This window comes from Mixophyes fleayi, chromosome 3 (assembly GCF_038048845.1).
Source record: "Mixophyes fleayi isolate aMixFle1 chromosome 3, aMixFle1.hap1, whole genome shotgun sequence".
Lineage (NCBI taxonomy): Eukaryota > Metazoa > Chordata > Amphibia > Anura > Limnodynastidae > Mixophyes > Mixophyes fleayi.
The window spans coordinates 54559511-54583951 of NC_134404.1; the positions used below are offsets into that span (position 1 = coordinate 54559511).

General features: G+C 38.4%; 1 protein-coding gene across 10 annotated transcripts in view; it reads left to right on the top strand.

Annotated features, from left to right (window-relative positions):
- Positions 1–24441, top strand: part of MYT1L (myelin transcription factor 1 like) — a 409017-nt gene that overhangs the window by 378649 nt on the left and 5927 nt on the right. For 7 of the 10 annotated variants that reach the window (XM_075201506.1, XM_075201505.1, XM_075201512.1 and 4 more), the window contains 7 exons: positions 1777–1839; positions 2427–2510; positions 6099–6320; positions 8356–8447; positions 10113–10216; positions 11565–11624; positions 13247–13390. In XM_075201506.1, coding sequence (XP_075057607.1) covers positions 1777–1839; positions 2427–2510; positions 6099–6320; positions 8356–8447; positions 10113–10216; positions 11565–11624; positions 13247–13390 — 769 coding nt within the window. Of the gene's footprint in view, positions 1–1776; positions 1840–2426; positions 2511–6098; positions 6321–8355; positions 8448–10112; positions 10217–11564; positions 11625–13246; positions 13391–16223; positions 16794–24441 lie in introns of those variants that run through there. The other 3 variants (XM_075201510.1, XM_075201508.1, XM_075201507.1) reach the window with 3 other exon arrangements.

Here is a 24441-nt window from a genome sequence, read left to right on the forward strand (position 1 = left end):
TAAGCTGCCCCTTCTTATGCAGTTTGGGTCTAGGGTTTAATAAAATCCCCCCTCCCCGATGGAGTGTGTGTGTGTGTGTGTGTGTGTGTGTGTGTGTGTGTGTGTATGTGTGTGTGTGTGTGTGTGTGTGTGTGGAACAGGGGCATGTCTACTCCCCCCCTTTTGTGTCGGTTATGGGAGACTTAATGTTACTAAGAGGGCTAAGAGAGTCTCACTGCATTACTCTGGCGATCCGCTGTGTTGCAGCTTGGCAAGTGAACACCTTTGTAGCATGGTACACATAACAAAGTGTTTGGTAGCTTAGTGAAGTCAATACAGACAGCGGTGTTACAACACATTGCCCAGTCCCATATCAAAATTTGGCGAGGCCATCCAGTGATGCAGTCCATCCCTTGTTACTCCCGCTCTGCTTTTCTGAGCTCCTCTCTGGGCTCCGTAGCTGCTGCACCTCTACAACGGCCAGTGTCTCTCCACTGAATAGAGATATTAGCTTTGATTAGTCTAGTATATATATGAGTACTGACAGACGTTTTGTATGTGGTTAACTAGAGTGGGATACCTAATTCCGACAGTGGCACTTAAATGCGGAGGCTTCCATTGTGCTGACAGGTTCACAATGGCGACAACGTGATTGGCGACATGCACAATGCCGCCGATGACAATGCCGACATTAAAAGACCAATGCTGTTGGGTCTGGGATAAAGCCAACAGACCCTGATGACATTGGTCTTTTAATGTCGGCATTGTCACGGTAAACTGTATATAAATATAGTTATGTGCAGCTTTTGTACTTTCAGAATAAATACTCTTCTACAATGCTGTGAATGGGTGGTATCGTGCCAATCCATATATGATTTTTCAAGCTAGAGATGTTTCTTATAATTGCTTTTTCAGTTAAATGTGAAACTAAAACAAATATATTAATACATGTATTACAACAACATCATACATCTTATAATTGTGTTGCTCCTTACTATTACACTAGGAAAAGCATATACATTTGACTTTTGTCAGCACGTACAGTCTTTAGAATTTTGATGAGCCTGGTGTCAGACTTTATAACTGACAGACCCACTCGGCTATGCTGTATGACTTAATACCAAAATGGTATTTATATTATTTGCAATCGTCATATTGAATAATGATCAGATTACAATATGTTTTTTACTGTACTAAAGCTATTATTATTTTTTTATTTCCTTTAGTTCTATTAGTTGTAAAAATACTAATTGTACGTCACAAAGCTTTTGTCACTAAAGGTTGCAACATATGCATCTTTATATTAAAGAATATCCACACTGTAGAGATTTGAATGACCAAATTCTGGTGTAAAATACATGAGCACCATATTTACCAGATAAATTTGAAGCTCCTTTGGAAACTTGTTAAAAATGGAAAAAAAAGTGTCCCTATCGTGAGCCAGTCAGGAAACTTCTCAGTGGTCACTAGATTATATGTCAGGTGACTGTGGTTGCCATAGTATTCACATGACACTTAGAAAACGGTTAATTAATAATACCAGAATGAATCAATCTATATATATATATATATATATATATATATATATATATATATATATATTTATATACATATATATATATATTTATATACAAGGTTAGATGACCTGCAATGAGGTTTTTTTTTTTTTTTTGCTGAACCTACCTGTTATTTTATATGCTACACATGCTAATTATTCTATTGACTTTTTTTTGTATTTTATATCACATCATGCCTTTTTCTCATTAAATGGCCGAATATACATTTTTCTGGTTTTAGGTGTCCGACTCCTGGCTGCGATGGCTCTGGACATATAACTGGAAATTATGCTTCCCATAGAAGGTATTCATACAGGGACAGTGATAACGTCAGGAAATGTATTATAGGAAACTTATGAAAGAAACAAGTGCTGCAAATAATCAGACATTTTCTTTCATTTTCTAAACTACGCTAGAAAAATGGCAGAATGTGATTGGTTCCTATGGGTATCAAACCCTTTTATCTATGCACCAGATTTCCTAAATGTCTGCTATTAACTCTTAAGAGGAAAAAAAGAAAACAAAAACACACTGAGATTCCTTTTTAGTTTTTTGCCAACAGAAAAAGAAACCGGTACACAAATGTTTAGTAGACATTATATATAAATGTTTATAATAGGTTTTCAGCTCAGGTCCAGTATTTACGTATTAGAGTGATGCAAGATAAAGAAGCACCACCTTTACTTACACTGACTTCCAATATTCTACTCTACTACAATATCCCTGATACCTGATACACAGGCTTTAAAATGGAAACATAGAATATGACAGCAGAAAAGAACGGATTGGTCCATCTAGCCTGCTTATTCAGCGCCTATATTTGCTCTATATATTAACAAATGCTATTGGGTTTAGTTGGTCCTTAATGAATTACTTTTTGTCCTTTATTAGTCTTTCAGGTTGTCCGAGGGCAAAGAAAAGTGGCATCAAGATAGCACAAAGCAAAGAAGACAAAGAGGACCAAGAACCAATCAGGTTACCCACAACTACTTATATTGTGAAATATTGGTCTATACTATGGTACCTCCATTTGTCAGAAGGGAAGGTTATCTTGAGTCAGACTGTGGACATGACGGTTTGTGGCCATTTCTGTCTAAACCTAGGAAACAGGCCATTGGAATCTCTTGTATGGGCAGATTTATCTTGAGAAATAAGATTTTCATTAACAATGGTCAAGAGTGAAAATAACAGCCAGAGACAAACTGCAAAATGCTAATCTTATTGGAGCTTGTTAAATTGTCCCATTTAACCGTCCCCATAGAGAACATTTGCTAGTGTAGTAAAGGCTGCAGATATCTGTGATATCTCCAGCATTAGAAGCTTAATAAATTGCTCTGTTACTTAAAATTACTTAAACATTAACTTTTTTTTTTACGAAAATTTTCGCAGGATTTAAGGCTTTAGTTGTTTCAAAGAAATAGAAAAAAGTAAAATAAAATAAACTTTATTAAAAAAGAAAAATGCTTTATTTTATTAATAAAGCATTTTTCTTGTCCCCAGTTTTTGCTATTGCTAGTGAAAGGAATACAGTGGGGATTTTGCCCCTATCCACGAATAATAGACTATAGCGATCTAGATCTGGCAAAAACTTTCATTTATAGCTTTTCTCTATTTATCAAAGCACCCTGGCCACCACTGTCCTCCTATCCCCATCTCAGGATAGCAAGAGCAGGGGGGACGACACTTATCCATTTAAATAAAGTCTTTCATTGAATTGTAATAGCCCAATCCATTTTTTTTTTCTTTTATACTTTTTAAACATTTTATTATTGTTTTAATTTTTTTTTAACAAATCTATAACTGGAAACCCAAACCTAGACTTCCAGTTCCAGTGCCTCAGCGGAAAATTGGTAATCTGCACTTCTTATGTAGTCATATGGTTTTGCGGCCACTCAAGGGAAGGAGAAGAGGGGGACACCAACACTTTAACTAACAAGATGCTTAAATAGAATTTTTACCAGGGCGCAGGATTTTTCCCAATTTTAGTTTACAGTTCCAGTGGGCATGCACAAGTGGCAAACTGGCTTATACACTGATGGACCAAAATCCATCCCATTACTGCCAGCCGGCATCGCTCAGCTACACCAGCAAAATGTTATTGTTAAATTTGGCGAAAAAAGACTGCAGCAATGGAATATGTTTCTTATGGCTATTTTTAAACAGACCGCTAATTCTATTAATCTATGTACATCAGGGGGTAAATGTAAATGAGAGTTTTCCGGCGGGTTTGAAAAGTGGAGATGTTGCCCATAGCAACCAATCAGATTCTAGCTATCATTTTGCAGAATGTACTAAATAAATGATAGCTAGAATCTGATTGGTTTTTCAAACCCGCCGGAAAACTCTCAGTTTGACACATTTACCCCCTGGTGTCTGAATTCACATGAACCAAATACTGAACAAAAGATTTACAGATCTTCTCTGGGAAATTCAGATATAGACCTATAGCAATTTCCTACATTTAATCCATGAAAAAAGTGCATTAATCTCATCACCAAAGGATAAATTAGTGCATTTGCTTTTGGTGCTTTTAGGACATTAAAGTATAAGCCACAGCTTTAAATATGATTGCAGATCAATTACGGGCATTTCTTGCAGCTTGAAATATGCTTTTAGTCTCTTGAAAACAGAAATCAAGCTGGGATGTCAGCCAAGGTCCCCAACCATCAAGTTATCCTACATCTAAAATTACTGAGATATACCGGACATCACTTAATTCCAGGATATGTAATTGTGCACTTCCCTTCTAGTTGGTCATGAACTAGTTTTCTCTGGATGTTGTTTTTCTTCAAGTGTATTTACTGAATTGCCTTCCTCCCTTCTCTATACATTTATATGTACTACATAACCCATACAAAACAAATTCTGTGGCATTCACAGAAAACATGATGGGATATAATATGATGTTATCCAGGTAATGGTGATCCCCATATTATCAATGTCAAAGAAGAAAGCAGAATTACATTAAACGCACAACATTTCAGTGTAGAATCTCTAGGATTTGGCAATTTGTTGGATGATAAACAATAAAAAATAGGCATCATTTTAAAGTATTTGTCATATAATGCACAGTGATATTATTTTCATCACAATATTTGAAACTTTTTGTATGTATTTTTGAATTGCAAGTAAGCTGGTTTTATAGTGTTTCTACCTCTGGCACATCCTCCTCTCCACTCCTACTATCTTAGGGTCCCACAAGACTCTGTTGTTAGCCCTTTACTTTTTTCATTGTACATACACCTCTTCTCTTGGGGCACTAATTTGCTCCTTTTGCCTCCAGTACCTCTACGCCGATGACACCCAAATCTATATCTCTTCAACTGACCTCCCGCCTTCTTTACTACATTGTGTAACAAACTGTCTTTCAGCTATCTTCACATGGATGTCCCAATGCTATCTAAAGATCAACATATCCAAAACAGAGCTTATTAACTTTCCACCTGTCAGAATCACCACCTCCCCTCAAATCTCCTCACTGTCAAGAACACCACATTTTCTTCAGTCTCCCAAGCCTGCTGCCTTGGTGTAATACTTGAATCCCACCCTCTGCTTTATTCCTCATATCCAGACTCTCTCCCAGCCCTAGTGATTCCAACTTAAAAAAATTGCCATAATACGCCCTTTCCTTACTCAACATGCGACCAAAACTCTTATCCATTCTCTCATCATCTCCCGTTTTGACTACTGCAACCTCCTGCTATCTGGTACCAACACCCATATATCCACAATCCATCCTAAATACTGCTGCAAAACTAATCTTCCTCTCTCACAGTTCTACATCTGCCACACCATTTTGCAAATCCCTACACTGGCTCCCTGTGTCTTCCAGAATCCATTTCAAATTACTTAACCTTACCTACAATGCCCTCAACAACACCACCTCTTCATACATGTCAAATCTCATATCAAAATACTCTCCCTCCAGCCCTCTTAGATTTACCACTGACGTCCACCTTGTGTAACGATACTGGTGGTATTATCTGAAGTTCAATATCCAAGCAGATACCCAGAGAGTAGTCAGACGTTTGCCAGGTGGTACACAAGTGGGTAATCACAGATGCAAGGAAGTGTAGCAAGTAGCTGGAGCTGAGCAAGCAGAATACTCAATCCAGGAAGTGCCTATTATATCCCAAACATGAAACAGGATCCAAGATGGTTTCTCCTTGATGCCATTCTGCCCATCTTGGATAAGGTCAAATCTAAGGGCAAGTTACAAATACAGAGACATCTAGTGGTCGGAGGTGCAAATATCAGAGTAATTCCTTACACCTTGTTTCGTCTGTGGTAACCACCTCTCACTCGCACTTACAAGACTTCTCCTGTGCTGCTCCCCACATATATATTTGGTGTGGGCATCGTATGTTTGTAGCTATTGTGGACTTGTAATTCCATAATACCTATGGTGCCAAAAGTTGACTACCACTGGCTTACTACCCGTCAAACTGAAAACTTTTTTTTCCAAAGACATTAACCTTGTACCATTACTGGCATGTAGTTGAAGAAAATAATATGGTTCTGAAATAAAAATAACATTTCTTGTCTTCTCACTTTGATTACCAGATGCCCAGTGCCCGGGTGTGATGGACAAGGTCATGTGACTGGAAAGTACGCATCTCATCGCAGTGCATCAGGATGTCCACTGGCAGCCAAGAGGCAGAAAGACGGCTACTTGAATGGATCACAGTTCTCATGGAAATCTGGAAAAACTGAAGGAATGTCCTGTCCCACCCCAGGATGTGATGGATCTGGACATATCAGTGGTAGTTTTCTTACACACCGAAGGTAAGTCACTGATTTATAAACACGAAAACTCTAGACATGACAATTTTTTTTATACAAAATAACAAACCGCTATCTTCATAAATAATTAGCTATAAAAACATGAAATCTAATGGTTCCTGAAGCATTATTGACAAGTTGGTCTGGCCATTCTGGAAACTTTGTATGGCTAAATGTATCAAACCTTCTAAAAAGGAAAAGTTGCCCATAGCAACCAATCAGATGCTATCTCTCATTTTCTAGAAAGTAGTAGATAAATGATAGCTAGAATCTCATTGGTTGCTATAGGCAACACCTCCACTTTTCCATTTTAGAAGGTTTGAAAACTCTAGCCCCTAGTTTTAAAATACTTGTAGCCTTAGTTACAAACCTATCAATTGTAAGATATTTCAAAAGTAGAAGGACTATAAACACTAAGGGCTATTTTTACTAAGCTGTGGGTTTGAAAAAGTGGGGATGTTGCCTATAGCAACCAATCAGATTTTAGCTGTCATTTTGTAGAAAGTACTAAATAAATGACAGCTAGAATCTGATTGGTTGCTATAGGCAACATCCCCACTTTTTCAAACCTGCAGCTTAGTAAATCTAGCCCTACGTGTTCTGTTAACCAGTCTGCTGTCATAGAGTTTAGAATGAAATAGTAAGCCAGCACCGGTTATCATATAAATTAAGGCTACTACTTTTTTTTTCTAAAAGGCCACCATTCTTCATCCTAAGCTGCGAACATAGCTACTAGAATAAAAGTCGTAATAAATCCACAGTCATGTTATTTAACACCCAACAAATGTATAAAAATAAAAATAATAAAGCATAGTTAATGTTCAAGAATTTTGTAAACAAGTTCCCATTGAGTAAAGTTAACAGAATCAAATATTGTTGTTAATAATTAAGCACACATAAATTGGATCATGACAATAAATTGGTTAAGTAAACAAACTATTACATTTCACAGACTTGTGCAGTTTTTTCTAGCTAACCTAAACTTATACTGAGTCTTTGGTGAAAGTAAAAATATCAGAACTAAAGAAAAACTTTTTACATATGGGAAGACACATTGCCAAAATTTAGAGCAGTTTTTGAGAAGTATTTGGAGGTGGCCAGCTTCACTTAGATGACCTATTTTTGCATAGATATAAATTGCATATCTGCACTTCATTCTTATGTGACTTTTTTTTCTTGAACTGCTTTAATGTGGGCTACTTGCAGCCCACCTCCTGCGGTATTACCAGCATCTCAATACATTGCTGTTTATGCATGTCATAACTCTGTATGATATTCTGGCCAGAATTTGTATTTATTATGTCACAGTGATACCTATCATCATCATCACCATTTAGCACCACTAATTCCGCAGCGCTGTACAGAGAACTCATTCACATCAGTCCCTGCCCCATTGGAGCTTACAGTCTAAATTCCCTAACACACACACATACAGACAGACTAGGGTGAATTTGTTAGTTTGTTAGCAGCCAATTAACCTATGAGTATGTTTTTTTAGTGTGGGAGGAAACTGGAGCACCCGGAGGAAAACCACGCAAACACAGGGAGAACATACAAACACCTCACAGATAAGGCCATGGTTGGGAATTGAACTCAGGACCCCAGTGCTGAGAGGCAGAAGTGCTAACCACTAAGCCACCGTGCTGCCCCATCACATTAACGTTTATTTATCTGTAACATACCTGTCATTATACATCTTCATGCGCCCTAGAACCTATTATACTATATACTAATAAACTTTAGAGGGTGGAAACTCCCCCTATCATTATATAGGCTCTACTTAGAGGCTGCACTTGCATCTAGTAGGAAGCAAGGCTTTTCCCAATACCATTGTTATCCCACACTTATAGTCTGTATTGTTTGATGTATTAATTTTTTTTCTTTTTTGTCATTAATTTATGCTTTTGTTTTTCACCTTTGTTTTTTATGAGGGTATTTAATTTGTTTTGTTGTCAATGTTCCATACTCAAAATAATCCTAAAGAACGAAAACAAACAAATGACCTACTCATTTCACAATGTAAACGTTATGTTTTTAGTTTATCGGGATGCCCAAGAGCCACGTCGGCAATGAAGAAAGCCAGATTGTCAGGAGAAGAGATGATGACCATAAAGCAGCGGGCAACAAATGGTATATGCTGTTATTTAAATGTTATAAAGATGGAGTCTTATGATGCACTCGTTTACTTTACTTCTTTGATAATTAATTTAAAGAAAATCTTAACTTGCCCCCATGTAAGTATTTGCTGTTATATACTATAAATGTGTGTAGTGAGGGAAAGATTGTACCTCTTCATATACAGACATCAGTCCTCTCTTTTTATTTTGTAATTGAAATTAAAATTGATGTTATTATCTGGAAATAATCGTGGCAATGTGTTCCCTTACATTAATTTATTGTTATTGCTAATTGTTATAAAGCAGCAAAAAGTAAAATACAACTAAATACTTTATATTTCCTTATGCCCCAGGTTTCATGGGTATATTACTGTTTAACTAAGTTTAAATTTATTTTTAAAGCATATATACATAATCATTACATTTCACAACCTCAAATCCCCTGCAAAAAAGCAAATGAATAAGAGACATTAAAATTCATGTTAATTAAGCATACATTTACCAACTATAATTAAAGCTGTGTATGGTTTGAGTGTTTATGAGGAGACATATATAAATATATGCTTTTTACATATATATCTCTTTGTAAATAATTAAAATAACCAAAGATATAATCACATACATAAATATTAAATCAATAAAAACCCAATCAATCAATAAACATTCAACTATGTGTTTAATGCTGCCTAAATAAATTTAAATATCTCTATATTTAACTTTTTAGTTATCTCTATCTACCATTCTATATATTAATCCATATCAATACTATTTTTTTTAATAAAAATCATATTTCATAACAGTAATCACAAATTGCCTTCTAAGCTAATATTAAGAATGTATTGAAAGTGCATAAATGATTTAATAGTGACATAATTATATTATTAAATATATCATTTAATTTTCTTAAACATAACTGGAATAAAGACATTATTTAAAAATTATCTAAAAATGGTGGCATAGTGGTTAGCACTTCAGCCTCACAGCGCTGGGGTCATGAGTTCAATTCCCGACCACGGCCTTATCTGTGAGGAGTTTGTATGTTCGCCCTGTGTTTGCATGGGTTTCCTCCGGGTACTCCGGTTTCCTACCACACTCCAAAAACATACTGGTAGGTTAATTGGCTGCTAACAAAATTGACCCTAGTCTGTGTGTGTGTGTGTGTGTGTGTGTGTGTTAAGGAATTTAGACTGTAAGCTCCAATGGGGCAGGGACTGATGTCTCTGTACAGCGCTGCAGAATTAGTGGCGCTATATAAATAGATGATGATGATTGAATGATGACCCCCCCCCTCACTTCCACATGTGTGGGACACTTTTTAACACAGGAGTTAGTGGATTTATATCTATAATAAGCTCCGGTTTGATGTCACACCTGGTCCACAGTGCACATTAGTAGACAAATTCCTAACCAGGCTGCTGATGTCCAGGTGGTACCACACCAGCAGATTGCAACATGCACCATCTGATCTTTTAAATAATTTTTTGGATGGGTTGCATAATGTTTAATTCTTGTATAAATTGTCTTTTCATTAACAATAGCTTATTATCAAAACTCATTGCATTACATTCTAGATAGTTTGTTCTAACAATGCTTTATTGATACTAATGGTGATACTGTTGTTATCATTGCTTGTAGGTTTAGAACTCTATTACATTTCTTCCCTTTAATATCCCTTTAGGTATAGAAAATGATGAGGAAATAAAACAATTGGATGAAGAAATAAAGGAGCTAAATGAGTCTAATTCCCAGATGGAATCTGATATGATTAAACTGAGAACTCAGGTAACAGTTTTGTATAAGTAGTATTGAGAATGACTTGTTTAGGTAATTTAAAATAGAATGTTAGTGCTAATTCTGACTACAACTCTGCTATGTATGAGTTCTCTGTATGAGATGCCACTAACTTATTAATAAATAAAAAAGTACTAAAAGAAAATAATCCAGTAAAGCTGTTATTCTCATACTCACCCATACTTCATGCATGCCCAGTTCATTTATTTTAAGTGAAGTTCACCTTTTATTCAAGGGGCGAAGTTCACTTTTGGTTACTGTAACATGGGTAGGCTAAGCGAGCAGCACGGTAGCATACATCATAACAAACTGTGATACTAAAACATCCTAAATTACCATTGTCATATTAACATCTCTCTTTCCAAAGCCTGCACTATTTCTTTGTTACGTGCATGTGCATGTTATGTCCGTGCCACATCTCTATGTGACATACGTGAGTGCATCTGTACTTCTGTAAATACCGTCTTCTGTGGCCACATGATCATGTTGGCTGCATGGTATTCATCAACCGAAACATCAGATGTATATATATATATATATATGGACAGATCTGGGGTGGAAACAAGTACATGGAGGGTAAGGGTGAGGATGAGAACTTAGTCACCAATTTAATTTCAAGTGTTGCATTCAAGTGTGTGGCACTGTTTAAAAAACAAAACAAAATCTTATTTAATTTGAACTCATTTTAATCACAAATTGGTATAAAAGAGAGTTCAGTTAAATAAACTGAATCATTAAAAAGAAACAGTAGAATAAAAAAAAAAAATTAAAGGCGTACTGTCTGCAGACTTGGAATTATTGACGTAAAATGTAGTATAACAGTTTTGTTTGTTTAATAGAATTTAGTGGTTATGATTTTATCATACAAAGAGGTGGAACTAAAAAAAACACACACAAATTACTAATGATTTTGGAAACAACAATTAATAATTATCTAAGCCAGTGTTTCCCAATTCTAGTCCTCAATTACCCCCAACAGGGCATGTTTTCCATATCTCTTTGCTGGAGCAGAGGTGTAATCATTACTGACGGACACATTTTGAAAGATCCACAGGTGATATAATTATATCACTGGTCACCTGAAAAACCTGCACTGTTAGGGGTACTTGAGGACTAGGGTTGGGAAACACTGATCGAAGCCATTACTAAATAGTGCTGGCTTGTACCTTTAAATTCTGTTGATTCATTAGCCTAGTCTGATGGCTAGTCTAATATCAACTTGCTCCAACATTGACCCCCGTTGGTCGTTCATGCGCATGCATTTTTTACTCACTTAATCAGTTCCACCTCTTTTGCTTCATTCTCTGCCCCCTTTTCAGCTTCTGCTCCCTCCCACTAGGTACTGGACGAGCGTCCTGTTGCTTGCCAAGAACCCTGTGTTGATGAATACCAATTTCATGTAAGTTACACGGGAGGGGAGGTTGTGTGGTTTTTCCATGTAACTTACACGAAATTCAGCCTTTGAAGAATAAAAGTTATTCTTAAAGTAGTATTTGACTTTTATCTTCTAGCCGCACATGACATACACTACAAATATTTTTTTTAGAAATACAAAATATCAGTAGGAGCTCAAAAAAACTTTATTAATTACTTATGTAGTATTCAAATACCCATATCAGAAGAGCTGAGCAATAAACTCAATGAAATTATTTTTTAAATTACACTTTTTTTTTGTTTGTTTTTTTATACTTGTTGGAACTATTTTTTTAAATGTAAAAATTATTGAGTTATTTTTTTAAAATACTTCATTAAGCTATTTTAAATATTTTTTTGTTTAAATAAAGCCTATATAACAACTCCCATTATTTAATACAGGTCAAATGATTTTGTTTTAGTTGATTTAAAGAAAAATACATGTAACATAATATGATTTTGCTGTATCCTATACAGTAGATTTATATGAAAGAAAATACATTTTAAAAAAAGTTAATTAAATAGCAAAAAATGACATTATAAGTAAGGAACATTTAGGAAAAGAAGCACAGACAGCTGGGACTAGCACCTACAATTCCAAGATGTTTAAATGTCCATATTGGGAATTTAGCACTATTTATTCACCTAACATGTAAACTAATTATTCTATGCATGTAATATATAGACAATCACATACATAATGTTGAGATGAACAGATGGATACAAAGATATTTTTATTTATTTAAAATAAAAATAGCTAACAATGATTAATGTTTAAAATGATAATGGATGAATGATTAAGGAAATATAATAGAATCATTATTTTATATTTTTTTATACATTTTTATAAAGTTTTATATTCTAACTTTTTAAATCATTTTTATTTTATAACATGTTAGCACAAATGCTCTGTAACCAATCAGACATTTTTTTTTTATTACCCAAACTGTACTACAAAATTACATTTAAAATATGACTGGTTACTACAGGCTTTAAAGCACTGCACTATTGTATTAACTAAGCACCAAAATGTAGGTTATATATTTAACAAGACTAGATCCAAGAAATAAAATCCTGGCTATATTAACTGTTCACTAACATTAACACTAATTTGGTGTGGTATTTCAGCAAATGGGGAGAAGCTTTGTATGATATATAAATGTGTTGTCCTTAAAATCTAAAAATCAATGCCCTTTACACATTGCTCCTGCTAAGCCTGACAACAGATCACCTTTGGAAATATTTTCTAAACGAAGACAACAAACTTTGTGCTTTAGAGCATGATATAATTACATATATCAGTTTAATTAAATGGGATGAATTAAGTACCTATATTATTGCATCTTTGAGATCATATAAAGTGCACCAGGTTCTCCAGAATTCCTTCGTATATCACAATAAATATTAGTGTTAGTTAATTAGATATTAAATAAATGAATATATTGTGTGCTATCAGAAGATTAAAAAGCTTGAGCATTTTTATCTAGCATTCTCATTGAAATAAGCTGATTTAGACATCACATTGATGCTTGTGCTGATAATGTCATGCTTTTAGTACATGCACTGTAACAGTTTGTGTTGTATTTTGCACCTGTTTGTGCTTTGTAGATTACTACAATGGAGAGTAACCTGAAGAACATAGAGGAGGAGAACAAAGTGATTGAGCAACAAAATGAATCTCTCCTGCATGAACTGGCCAATCTGAGCCAGTCTTTAATTCATAGTCTAGCTAATATCCAGCTGCCCCATATGGTAAGTGATTATAATTGCCCCATCATGCACTTGTTTAGCCAGCAGACGCTTGTTCATCAGATGAATTTGTACTCATTTTATATTCATTTGTTGAAACATATAAACATCCATCAAAGCCGAAAATACAGTTTCCTTCTCTCTGTAATGTAGCTGATATTCTGGAGACCTTCACTAAAGTTATACACTAGTACCCAGTTAGCATTTTCATTGTCTTGGTGTTTTCATTATCTCACAACTTGACCAAAGAAACTCCTTATTCTTATTACTTAGACTAGGTACACACTGAAGAATTTTCCGACCAATGTGTTGTCTCAAACAATTGTACCTATTACTGAAGGTCCGATCAGTCTGGTGATTCATGTGTACACACTGACACGATTTACCTTCAGATCTGTGCTCTTCATCTGGTCCTTCATCTGGTCCTCTAGTCTTCAGAGAATGACAGCACAATATTCATCCATTCATTATTGTCACATTGTCACACTGATTAAAACCTCTTTGTTATAGCTATCCACATGTCCTAACGAATTTCGTTTGTGACTCTGAAACAAAACATTCTGTCTCAGAACGAACAAATGAATTATTCCTTCTGCAGCACTCTCTACATTTATTCACCGGGACATTCATTGCTATCATCGGCTGAAAAGAACACAACTCTGTAGAGATCATGAGCATGAGTGCATACACACTACATGATCAGTCGGTGATTGGTTGGAAAATATTAAACAGTACAACCAACCAAATGAGCCGACCATCAACACTTTGGGACGACTTTCGACCATCGTGTCACTATACACACCATCCCAACTTCCAACCGAACGGTTTTATGTCGGTTGATTGGCCCGATGATTGGACAAAAAAGCTCCAGTGTGTACCTAGCCTTCATCGCCTCGAATGTTCTCTTCCCAACAGTTCATCCTTAAGCTACATCTGCCAATAATATTTTCAAATTCAGAGGATGCATCACCAATTATCTATATATCCTGTTAGTCTTTTGTTTCAAACCTAATTAATTTAGGGTATTTGTTTAGTTACCTGACTCATTCTTTCCTGCTGTCGATGCCACAGTAGTTTTGGGACAAAGTAGTTACAAAAGTTATTTTCTTCTTTAGTTATTAGACAAACGCTTATGTTTTGTGGAGGTTCGAGGTCCACTACATTGGTGCCACCACCTGCAGCTTTTTCTGTTTGTCGGCTTTGGTAGTCTCTACACTGTCTACTTTTGTAAAGCCTTGTCTCTAACCTAAAAAGTTGTAGATATAACATCTACTACATCTAAATACCATAATAATGTATAATTAGGATAACAGAACTCTAAAAATCTGGGGTCTATTGTACATGAGAGCTGCTATAGGTATAAAGTAACCAACCCTCCTATAGTACATATAAAAGACAAAACCCCAGCTCAATCAAGATGTGGGAATTACGGGCAAGATTCCCAATACTGCTTAATTGTGACCTTTTCTGCAATGGAAGATCTTGTATGCAAAGTAATGTGTGTATGACAAAATTTAATATGTGCAGAAAACAATACAGTATAAATACAAAAAAGAAATAAAAAATAATCTACAATTATACACAAGAAAAAAAATAGGTGAGCATGTCATAATATAAATGCCTCTGTATTGCATGATGGCTTAGCGCGTGGTATCTTAGTGGTTAGCACTTCTGCCTCACAGCAGGTCATGAGTTTGATTCCCAACCATGGCTTTATCTGTGTGGAGACTGTATGTTCTCCCCGTGTTTGCGTGGGTTTCCTCCCGTGTCTCCGGTTTCCTCCCACACTCCAAAAACATACTAGTAGGTTAATTGACTGCTATCAAAATAACCCTAGTCTGTCTGTGTGTATGTTAGGAAATTTAGACTGTAAGCTCCAGTGGGACAGGGACTGATGTGAGTGACAAATATTCTCTGTACAGCACTGCGGAATTAGTGGTGCTATATAAATAAATGATGAATATGTATTGTAAGTTATTGCCTTATTGACGTTTTTTTAAGCTCATAATAAAGAGTCCAGTTCAAAATCTCTTTACGGATTGAAATGAATGTCAATACTGTTGAACTTTATCCACATGTGTTGCATGTGTAAAACATACGGTATATTGGTGGTTTCTTTAAGATATTTCTGTACATGAAAAAATGCAGATTGTTAATTTAAGGAGCAGGTTTCAGCTGTAAGTCCCTGTTAATGAAAATAAACACTCACCTGTCCCCTGCAACTGACCGTTTTAAAACTCTTCCTGGTTCCCACAGTCAGGGGCGGGCTGGCCGCATCCCTTTTCATGTGATGCGGCCACCTGTGTGCCCCCCGGGCTTCCCTTTCCCAGTCCGCGCCTGCCCACAGTCCTGAGAGAGGTTCAGGGGGATGAGGCACCCCTTTCACAGCAGTAAGATTGGGGCACCATGATCCCAGGGGAGTTGTTAGAAGAGGGGGGGGGTCATGAAATTTGGAGACATCCTGCAGTCCTGACTCCTTAAAGTCTCGAAGGGAATTTCAATAGTATTGACACTCGTTTGACGTGTTATGATATGCTCACCTATTGTTCTTTTTGCTTTTGTATAATTGAGTATTATTATATTTTTCCTGCTTGTATATATATTGTATTGTTTTTCTGCACACATTAAACGTTGTCATATGCAGATTATTTTGCCATACAAAACCATCCACCAGAAAAGGTCATAATTAAGCAGTATTGGGAATCTCGCCCACAATTCCCACAAACTTATTTTGATTGAGCACTGGGGTTTTATCTTTTAAATACAATAGTAAGATCTCTAAATACACTTCTAATCACCCTTGGAACCTACCCATGGTCTTCTCTTTTCTCATTAGCTCATCCCATGCACGTCTTCAGGACATCTCTAGGGTTGAACTTCATGTATGGAATTCATGATCAAGCTTGATCAGACCTTCTCCCTGCATTCTGCATTCATCAATCAATTTATCACTTATATATCATCTTTTCAGAGACTCATATCCCTAGTGTTGTTACTGTGGAGTTGTCTGATTCACTTTATTTCCTCTATACAAACTACCGTATGTTGTTCTCCACAATTCCATCTATGGCTTAAAGCTTTGCGGATGACCCAACTTCAACAAATCGAAGCCATATCGTCTTTCTCGTTCCATGTCTTCCGCTAGATTGTAAGCTCCTGTGAGCAGCATCACCTCCTCCATTTGTATCAGTTTGTATTTGTATATGAGATATAATTATTGTAAAACATTGTTGAGAATGTATTACAAAATGAATGGATGAATGATGATAACGAAATTACTGTACATATGTTCTTTTCCAACAATCACAATAGAAAGCAACAATGTAAAGTATAAACCCTACATTATTTTTATTTTAGTGAATTTAATCATCTTCCCTGTTCTATGTGCAATATATAAATAAATATTTATTTTTCATATTTATTAAGACATTAAACTTTTAATTTTAATTTGGTGCGCTGAATACATTTGTGAAAGGGCAGTACAGTAAATATTGTAATGTGATTTTTCTGAGCTCACAGAATATAGACAAAGATAATGTGGCTATATAACGTGGCTTCCATTTCATAGTTTGTCATACCATTATCATTTAACATTATTAAGAAAAAAAAGTAGTTCATAAAAAAGACCTTATGATTTTTGACATACCTAGTAATAGAACAAAATTATTTACAATATTTGCATAATATAAAAGAAAAACTCTCCCCCAAAGAGATACAATATGAAATTAAATTGAAGCTCATACTACTCTCCCGGAATGTCCAGGAAACTGATGAATTCAGGAAAGGTCTCCTGGACTCCCAGACCATTCTCCCACATCCCACCCACTTATGAATGAAGTGGGCAGGGTGGGAGCCTTCAAGACACAATTTTCTACTAACTATTATTATTAATCTTTGTTTATATGGCACCACATGAGTTCTGCAGTGCAATTCAGTGGGCAAACAACTAGACAGTACATGGTATAACAGTACAATACAGTAAACAAATAACACTGTAACTCACAACATAGTTACTGATAGCCTGGAATTTTTATTTATAGGTAATGACAACAGAAGGGAAGAGGGCCCTGCACACTAGAGCTTACAGTCTAAACGGAAAGGGGCAGACAAATGGTTGACACATGGGGGTGAGCCAGTGTAAGGGGATCTGAGGACAAGTAGCAAGAGTGGGAGAGATGGAGGATGAAAGAGAGTGAGGTATACTACATGATGAAATGGTTAAATGGAGGACTGGTAGGCTTTTCTGAACAGGTGGGTTTTCAATGACCTTTTGAAGCTATACAGGCTAAGGGATAGTCTGATAGAAAGAAGGAGATCATTCCAGTGGTGGGGGGCAACACGGGAGAAGTCTTCGATAAGGGAGTGAGATGTGGTTACTAGAGGGGAGAAAAGGCATCAGTCATTGGCCGACCTAAGAGGGCAGGAGGAAGTATGTATGGAGATGAGGTTGGAGATGTAGGAAGCAGTGGAGTTGGAAAGGGGCTTGTACATGAGGGTGAGGAGTTTGAAGACGATTTTGTAAGGGAAGGGGAGCTTTCTAATTGTCATTATGATGCTACCCCCAAAAAATATAACGATAATTCCCCCTCTTAACAACGCTTGGGGTCTCATTAAGAGCTAAAGGGCACAAATTTGCACCTGACCAAACCATGTTGTGATGCAAGGGGTGCAAATGCATTTATGTTTGCATGCAGGGAAAATACTAGCTGCTTTTCCATGTAGCACACAAATACTGGGCAGCTTTATTTTACACTGTGATTTACAGTTGGGAGGAGACGATTTACACACCTCATCCCAAATCTAAATCGGTCCACACATTTTAAATTTCCTCCCCTGCAGTGCAACATGGTTGGACTAAAGTGGAAAATTGCACCTTATAGCTTGATATACTCTGAATAAGGCCCTTAATGCTTCCAGGCATGGTTTCCCGTGTGTGAAGTTCAAGTCAATAAATACATTTTGAGGCTTCTCTTCATCTAGCTCTTGGTTTAGCTCACAGTTGAAGACAATATAAATAGTACATATTATAAATAATATAGAAAAATATTTAAAACATTCTGATTTTTTTTAAAAAAAAATACATTATATTGGATTCACATTTAATTATTGTACTCATTGAAAATAATATTCTAAAGCTACAGCTAAGTTTATTTGCAAGTCTGTGAAAAACGTGTGTGTATTTGGTAGTTTAGCTGTACACAATGCATTTTTTTACTCCTTTATTCAAAATCTGTATAAATGAGTGAGAGGCTATTGAGATATAATATTTGAGCCCCAGAAATATAAATTGCATTTAATTTGCTTCCATATTTTACTCCCAAGTATTAACCTGCATTGTTGTTTAACTGGCGATTTTGCTGGATGGATTTACAATGGCAAGTAAACTCACCTTTTCAAGCTCGCCTACCCTACCACCTCCTGACCATCTTATCCATCACCTCCTCTTCTCTCGTCTGCCATCCCCATTGTCTCCCAGTTGCTCCTACTGTCTCTCACCCCCCCCTCCCTCTAGAATGTAAGCTCTCATGGGTAGGATCTTCTCTACCTATTTTCCTATGTCTGTCCGCTGTCTGACTCCCTTGTACGTCCTGTCATGTCTTTTGCTGCACTTGGTGTGAGCCCCCATAGCATTACTCACACTCATCTGTGCTACTTAGATGTATAACCTCGTCTATGTTTGCTTCTGTATCCGGCGGTACGGAATCTGTGGCGCCTTATAAATAAATTAATAATAATAATAATAATAATAATAATAATAAAAAATAAATTAAAGGCAAAACCCAGAGTGTTAGGTTGGAAAATATATATAACACGCAGGGTTTTGCCTTTAATTAAATTGCCGTTTTATATTCAACCAACAAAATCACAGAAAATCTGTGATTTTGCAATACCACAGTGTAATACATATATCCCCAGATCTTATTTGTCCAAAGGAGAATTCTGCATATTGTGGCAAAAGCCCGTTACTGCAGAAGCACACGCGAACAACTTCTTCCTTTTTATGGTGCTTTATTGTCAGGATGGTAAATGTTTTGACACCGTATACTTGCACAGCAATCATGGAGACCCTAAACACTAGCTATACATAGTTCAGCTCTCTCTCAGGACCAGCCAGCTCACCCAGCGTTGGTCTCCCTGAACAAATGAAACAAACAAGATTTTATACATGATGCTCCTCCCCCAGCCTTAGCTTAATGGACAGGTGACACACCCACCTTCTCTTTAAAAGAAAACACCCATCACTGGCTATGTTTGCACAACCAGACACGCCCTGTCTGTTTGCTGAGAGGAAGGATTTCAGATCATGTAAGTTTAACCAAATTTAAACTATTGCTTTTCATAAATAAGTCTTCACTCTAGGTGCATTACTGCACAAATGTTTTACTCTACTTCCCTGCTTTCTCTGTATATTGCCAGCTAAATGCCTCCTTTTGTTACATATCCCTCTCCCTAGCGTCTCCAAGTCAGGGCACGCGGACTTCGCGAGGAGCGCATATTTTCGGGACAATGCATCTGCATTCTTGTGCAGAATCCCAGGTCTATGTTCTACTGAGAACTTGAAAGGTTGTAGTGCCAAGAACCAGCGGGTTACCTTGGCATTTACCTCCCGGTTGCTCTGCATCCATCTCAATGATGCATGGTCTGTTATTAAGGTGAACTCTCTGCCTAGGAGATAATAGCGCAGAGCTTCTGTAGCCCATTTTATGGCGAGACATTCTTTCTCCACAGTGGCATATTTTTGTTCCCTTGGAAGCAAGTTACGACTTAGGTACAGGACAGGATTTTCTACTCCATTCTTCTCCTGTGACAAGACTGTACCTAAGCCAACACCAGAAGCATCAGTTTGGAGGAAGAACCTCCGGGTAAAATCCGGTGCTTGTAGAACTGGGGAGGAACAAAAAGCTAACCGAAGATCAGACCAGGCGGTTTCTGCAGAATCAGACCAGGTTAATCTATCTGGACAACTTTTTTTTAACATGTCCGTAAGTGGAGCAGCTCTAGTGGCGAAGTGGCTTACAAACCGTCTGTAGTAACCTACTAAGCGTAAAAAGGTTCTTAACTGCGACTTCTTTTCTGGTCTTGCCCAATTTTTGACTGCCTCCACTTTGTCTAGCTGGGGTTTTACATGCACTCGACCAACAATGTACCCCAGATATTTGGCTTCTCTCATGGCTATGGCACATTTCTCTGGCTTAGCTGTTAACCCTGCTGACCTTAATGAAGCTAAGACCGCCTCAACTTTGGCTAAATGTGATCCCCAGTCTGGGGTATAAATCACTATATCGTCCAAGTAAGCAGCTGCATAAGCTGTGTGAGGTCGTAGCAATTTATTCATGGCCCTTTGGAAGGTGGCAGGTGCCCCATGCAACCCAAAGGGTAGGACTTTATATTGATAGAGACCATCAGGGGTGGAAAATGCAGTCTTCGGCTTGGCCGTGGAAGTCAGGGGAACTTGCCAATAACCCTTTGTTAGATCAAGGGTTGTTAAATAATTGCTACCAGCAAGATTTTCCACTAGTTCATCCACACGTGGCATCGGATAGCCATCAAACTGTGACATACTGTTTAGGCGCCTAAAGTCATTGCAGAATCTAATTGTCCCATTGAGTTTTGGGACAAGCACAATGGGACTATTCCATTCACTAGTGGACTCTTCAATCACATCTAACTGGAGCATCTTCTCGACCTCCTTTCTCACGTCCACCCGTCTGGCTTCTGGAATACGATACGGCTTCTGCTTTACAATCACTCCTGGCGCAGTGACAATGTCGTGTTCGATTAAGGTAGTGCGCCCAGGAATGGAAGAGAAGACATCCCTGTTCCGGCGAATCATTTCTTCAGTCTGTTGTCTCTGCTGAATGGACAAAGCTGGCTCTATGGGCACTTCAGACTTTTCAATGGCAGTACTCACTACCTGAGGAGAGGTTTTCTCATCATGCCAAGGTTTAAGGAGGTTGACATGATATATTTGCTCCTCCCTTCTCTTACCTAATTGGCGGACTCTGTAATTGACAGGACTGACAGCCTCTAGAACTTCATATGGACCCTGCCAATGGGCGAAAAGTTTTCTTTCCTGGGTGAGAACCAGGACTAGGACCTTGTCCCCAGGCTTGAAAGATCGAACAACAGCACTTTTATCATAACTTTTTCTCTGTCGTTGCTGAGCCTCTTTTACATGTTGCTGCACAATGGGCCCTATCTTTCCTAGCCTCTCATACATTTGTGACACAAATTGTACCAAATTTGGCTCCCTGGGACCTTGCTGCTCCCACCCTTCTTTTAACATATCCAAGATACCCCTGGGCTGTCTCCCAAACAATAACTCAAAGGGACTAAACCCTGTTGAAGCTTGAGGTACCTCACGGATGGCAAACATCAAATAGGGAATAAGAGTGTCCCAATCTTTTTTCTCTTGAGCCACTGCTTTCCTGAGCATGTGCTTTAATGTGCGGTTAAAGCGTTCCACCAAGCCATCTGTTTGTGGATGGTATACAGAGGTGTGAAGCACCGTAACCCCTAGCAACTGGCACATGTCCTTCATCAGTTTAGACATGAAAGGAGTACCCTGATCTGTGAGAATTTCTTTGGGCATTCCCAATCGTGTAAACATCATTACAAGTTCCATAGCTATGGTGCTGGACTTTATGTTTCATAGGGGAATTGCCTCTGGATATCTGGTTGCATAGTCAAGCACCACTAGAATATATTGGTGCCCACGTGCGGATTTTTCCAGTGGCCCCACAAGGTCCATAGCTATCCGTTCAAAGGGAACTTGTACTATTGGTATCGGAATGAGAGGTGCCCTGTACATGGGTTTGGGACAGGTTCTCTGACAAATGGGACAGGACCGGCAATACTTTTTCACTGCCATGTGTACACCGGGCCAGTAAAACCTAAGCAGAACTCATTCCCGTGTTTTATCCTCCCCTAGGTGTCCCCCACAGACATGTGTATGTGCTGCTTTTAACACTAGGGTTACATGGACCTGAGGAACCATTAATTGTTCTACTTTATCCCCTGTACAGTAGCAACTCTATACAGGAAATTATTTTTAACAATAAAATATGGTATACATTCTGCAGGCTGGGCGGCTTTCGCTACCCCATTTACCTCAGTCACACTTTTAAAGGTATGTTCCAAAGTGGCATCATTAAGTTGGTCTCGAGCAAAGTCCTGCAGAGAAAACAAAATTGGTATTGCAGACCAGTCCGTATCCTCACTGACAGGCGGGGTGGGCTCATCTGCGACATCACTGACCAATGCTAGTTTGGACTGTCCATGTTTCCCCGCAGGTGGATGCTTTTGTGGAACTCCTGCTATGACTCCCAGGATGGCATTCCGGTTTGACGGTTCCCAAAGATCGATGTCCAGATGCTGTGGATTCTTAGGCGGTTCCTTTAAGACCGGGCTTCCGACCGTTGCATCAGTTGCCGGCATGTCCGGCCGGATCCGCTCACCGAGGACATCATTAAACAGTGGGAAGTCTCGCCCCAAAATGAGTGGATATGGGAGTTTAGGTGCTATGGCAGCTACCACCATAACAGTTTTGTCTTAGAGTGTGACTGGTAATATTGTTCTTTTATACTCCTCTGTCATGCCATGTACGCAAAGAACCTTCACTTTGGGCAACCTAGAAGCTATGGTTTCGGGTAAGGCAGAGCTGGAAACCAATGAGAGTTCACTCCCCGAGTCAACCAAGGCCAGAACAAGGTTTTGGTTGATTAGCACAGTCACCCGGAACAAACAAGGACTTCCTGATGTGGGACTCATGGTAAAACAGCTTGTAAACGCAGGCCCAATATGTGCCACGGAACAGTCCATGGGTTCCGGTAGTTTAGGACACTCTGCCTTAAAGTGGCCTGGCTCACCACATTCAAAATACTTCAGATTAGACAGCTTTGCACCTGGCCCTCTTCCGTAGCAGTTTTGCCTTTGGGCCCTGTGGCAAGGATTGTCAAACCTGGCTTTTGTCGTGGCAGCGGCTTTGGCAGAAATGCAGGTTCTTTAGTCATTTGCTGTAGCGCACAAAACCTTTCTACCACGGTGGCAAGCTCTTCATATGTTTGTGGGTCTGATTGCAGCACCCACCTTTGCAAATCGCGGTTCAGCCCCCGGATGCAGTGATCTATCGCCAGAACTTCAATAATCCGAGAAGGTGAATTCTCCTCAGGCTGCAGCCATTTCTTTCAAATTTTAGAAAGCTCAGCCACTTGCGCTCTGACCGGTTTTTCTTTAACATAGCACCATTGGTGATAGCACTGGGCTCGGCCTGGCCCGGAAACTCCAATGCGAGCCAATATCTCAGACTTTAGGCACAAATAATCAGAGGCCCGTTCCTCATCTAGATCCATATACGCTCGCTGAGCTTCACCAGTCAGATATGGCGCCAGCCTCTCAGCCCAATCTTTAGGAGGCTATTTTGCCCTTTTTGCAAGTCTCTCAAAGGACACCAGATATGCTTCTATGTCATCACCTGGCAACATTTTCTGGAGAACAGGACCAAGTAGTTGCTTCTGTCATGTCTCACCTGGCTTAACTCTTCTCTTAAGAGCCTTGTGTTTTCCACCTGTGCCTTGGCAACTCGTAGCATCTGAGCTTGCTGCTGTTGCTGCGCAGCGGCCACATTCACGAGGGTTCTCAGTACTTCCTCCATGTTGACGTCTGCGTGGGTTGGGTAGCGGAAACTTGCTTCCCGGAGTATCCCACTCCTGACACCACTTGTGGCAAAAGCCCGCTACTGCAGAAGCACACGCGTACAACTTCTTCCTTTTTATGGTGCTTTATTGTCAGGATGGTAAATTTTTTGACACCGTATACTTGCACAGCAATCATGGAGACCCTAAACACTAGCTATACATAGTCCAGCTCTCTCTCAGGACCAGCCAGCTCACCCAGCGTTGGTCTCCCTGAACAAATGAAACAAACAAGATTTTATACATGATGCTCCCCCCCCAGCCTTAGCTTGATGGACAGGTGACACACCCACCTTCTCTTTAAAAGAAAACACCCATCACTGGCTATGTTTGCACAACCAGACACGCCCTGTCTGTTTG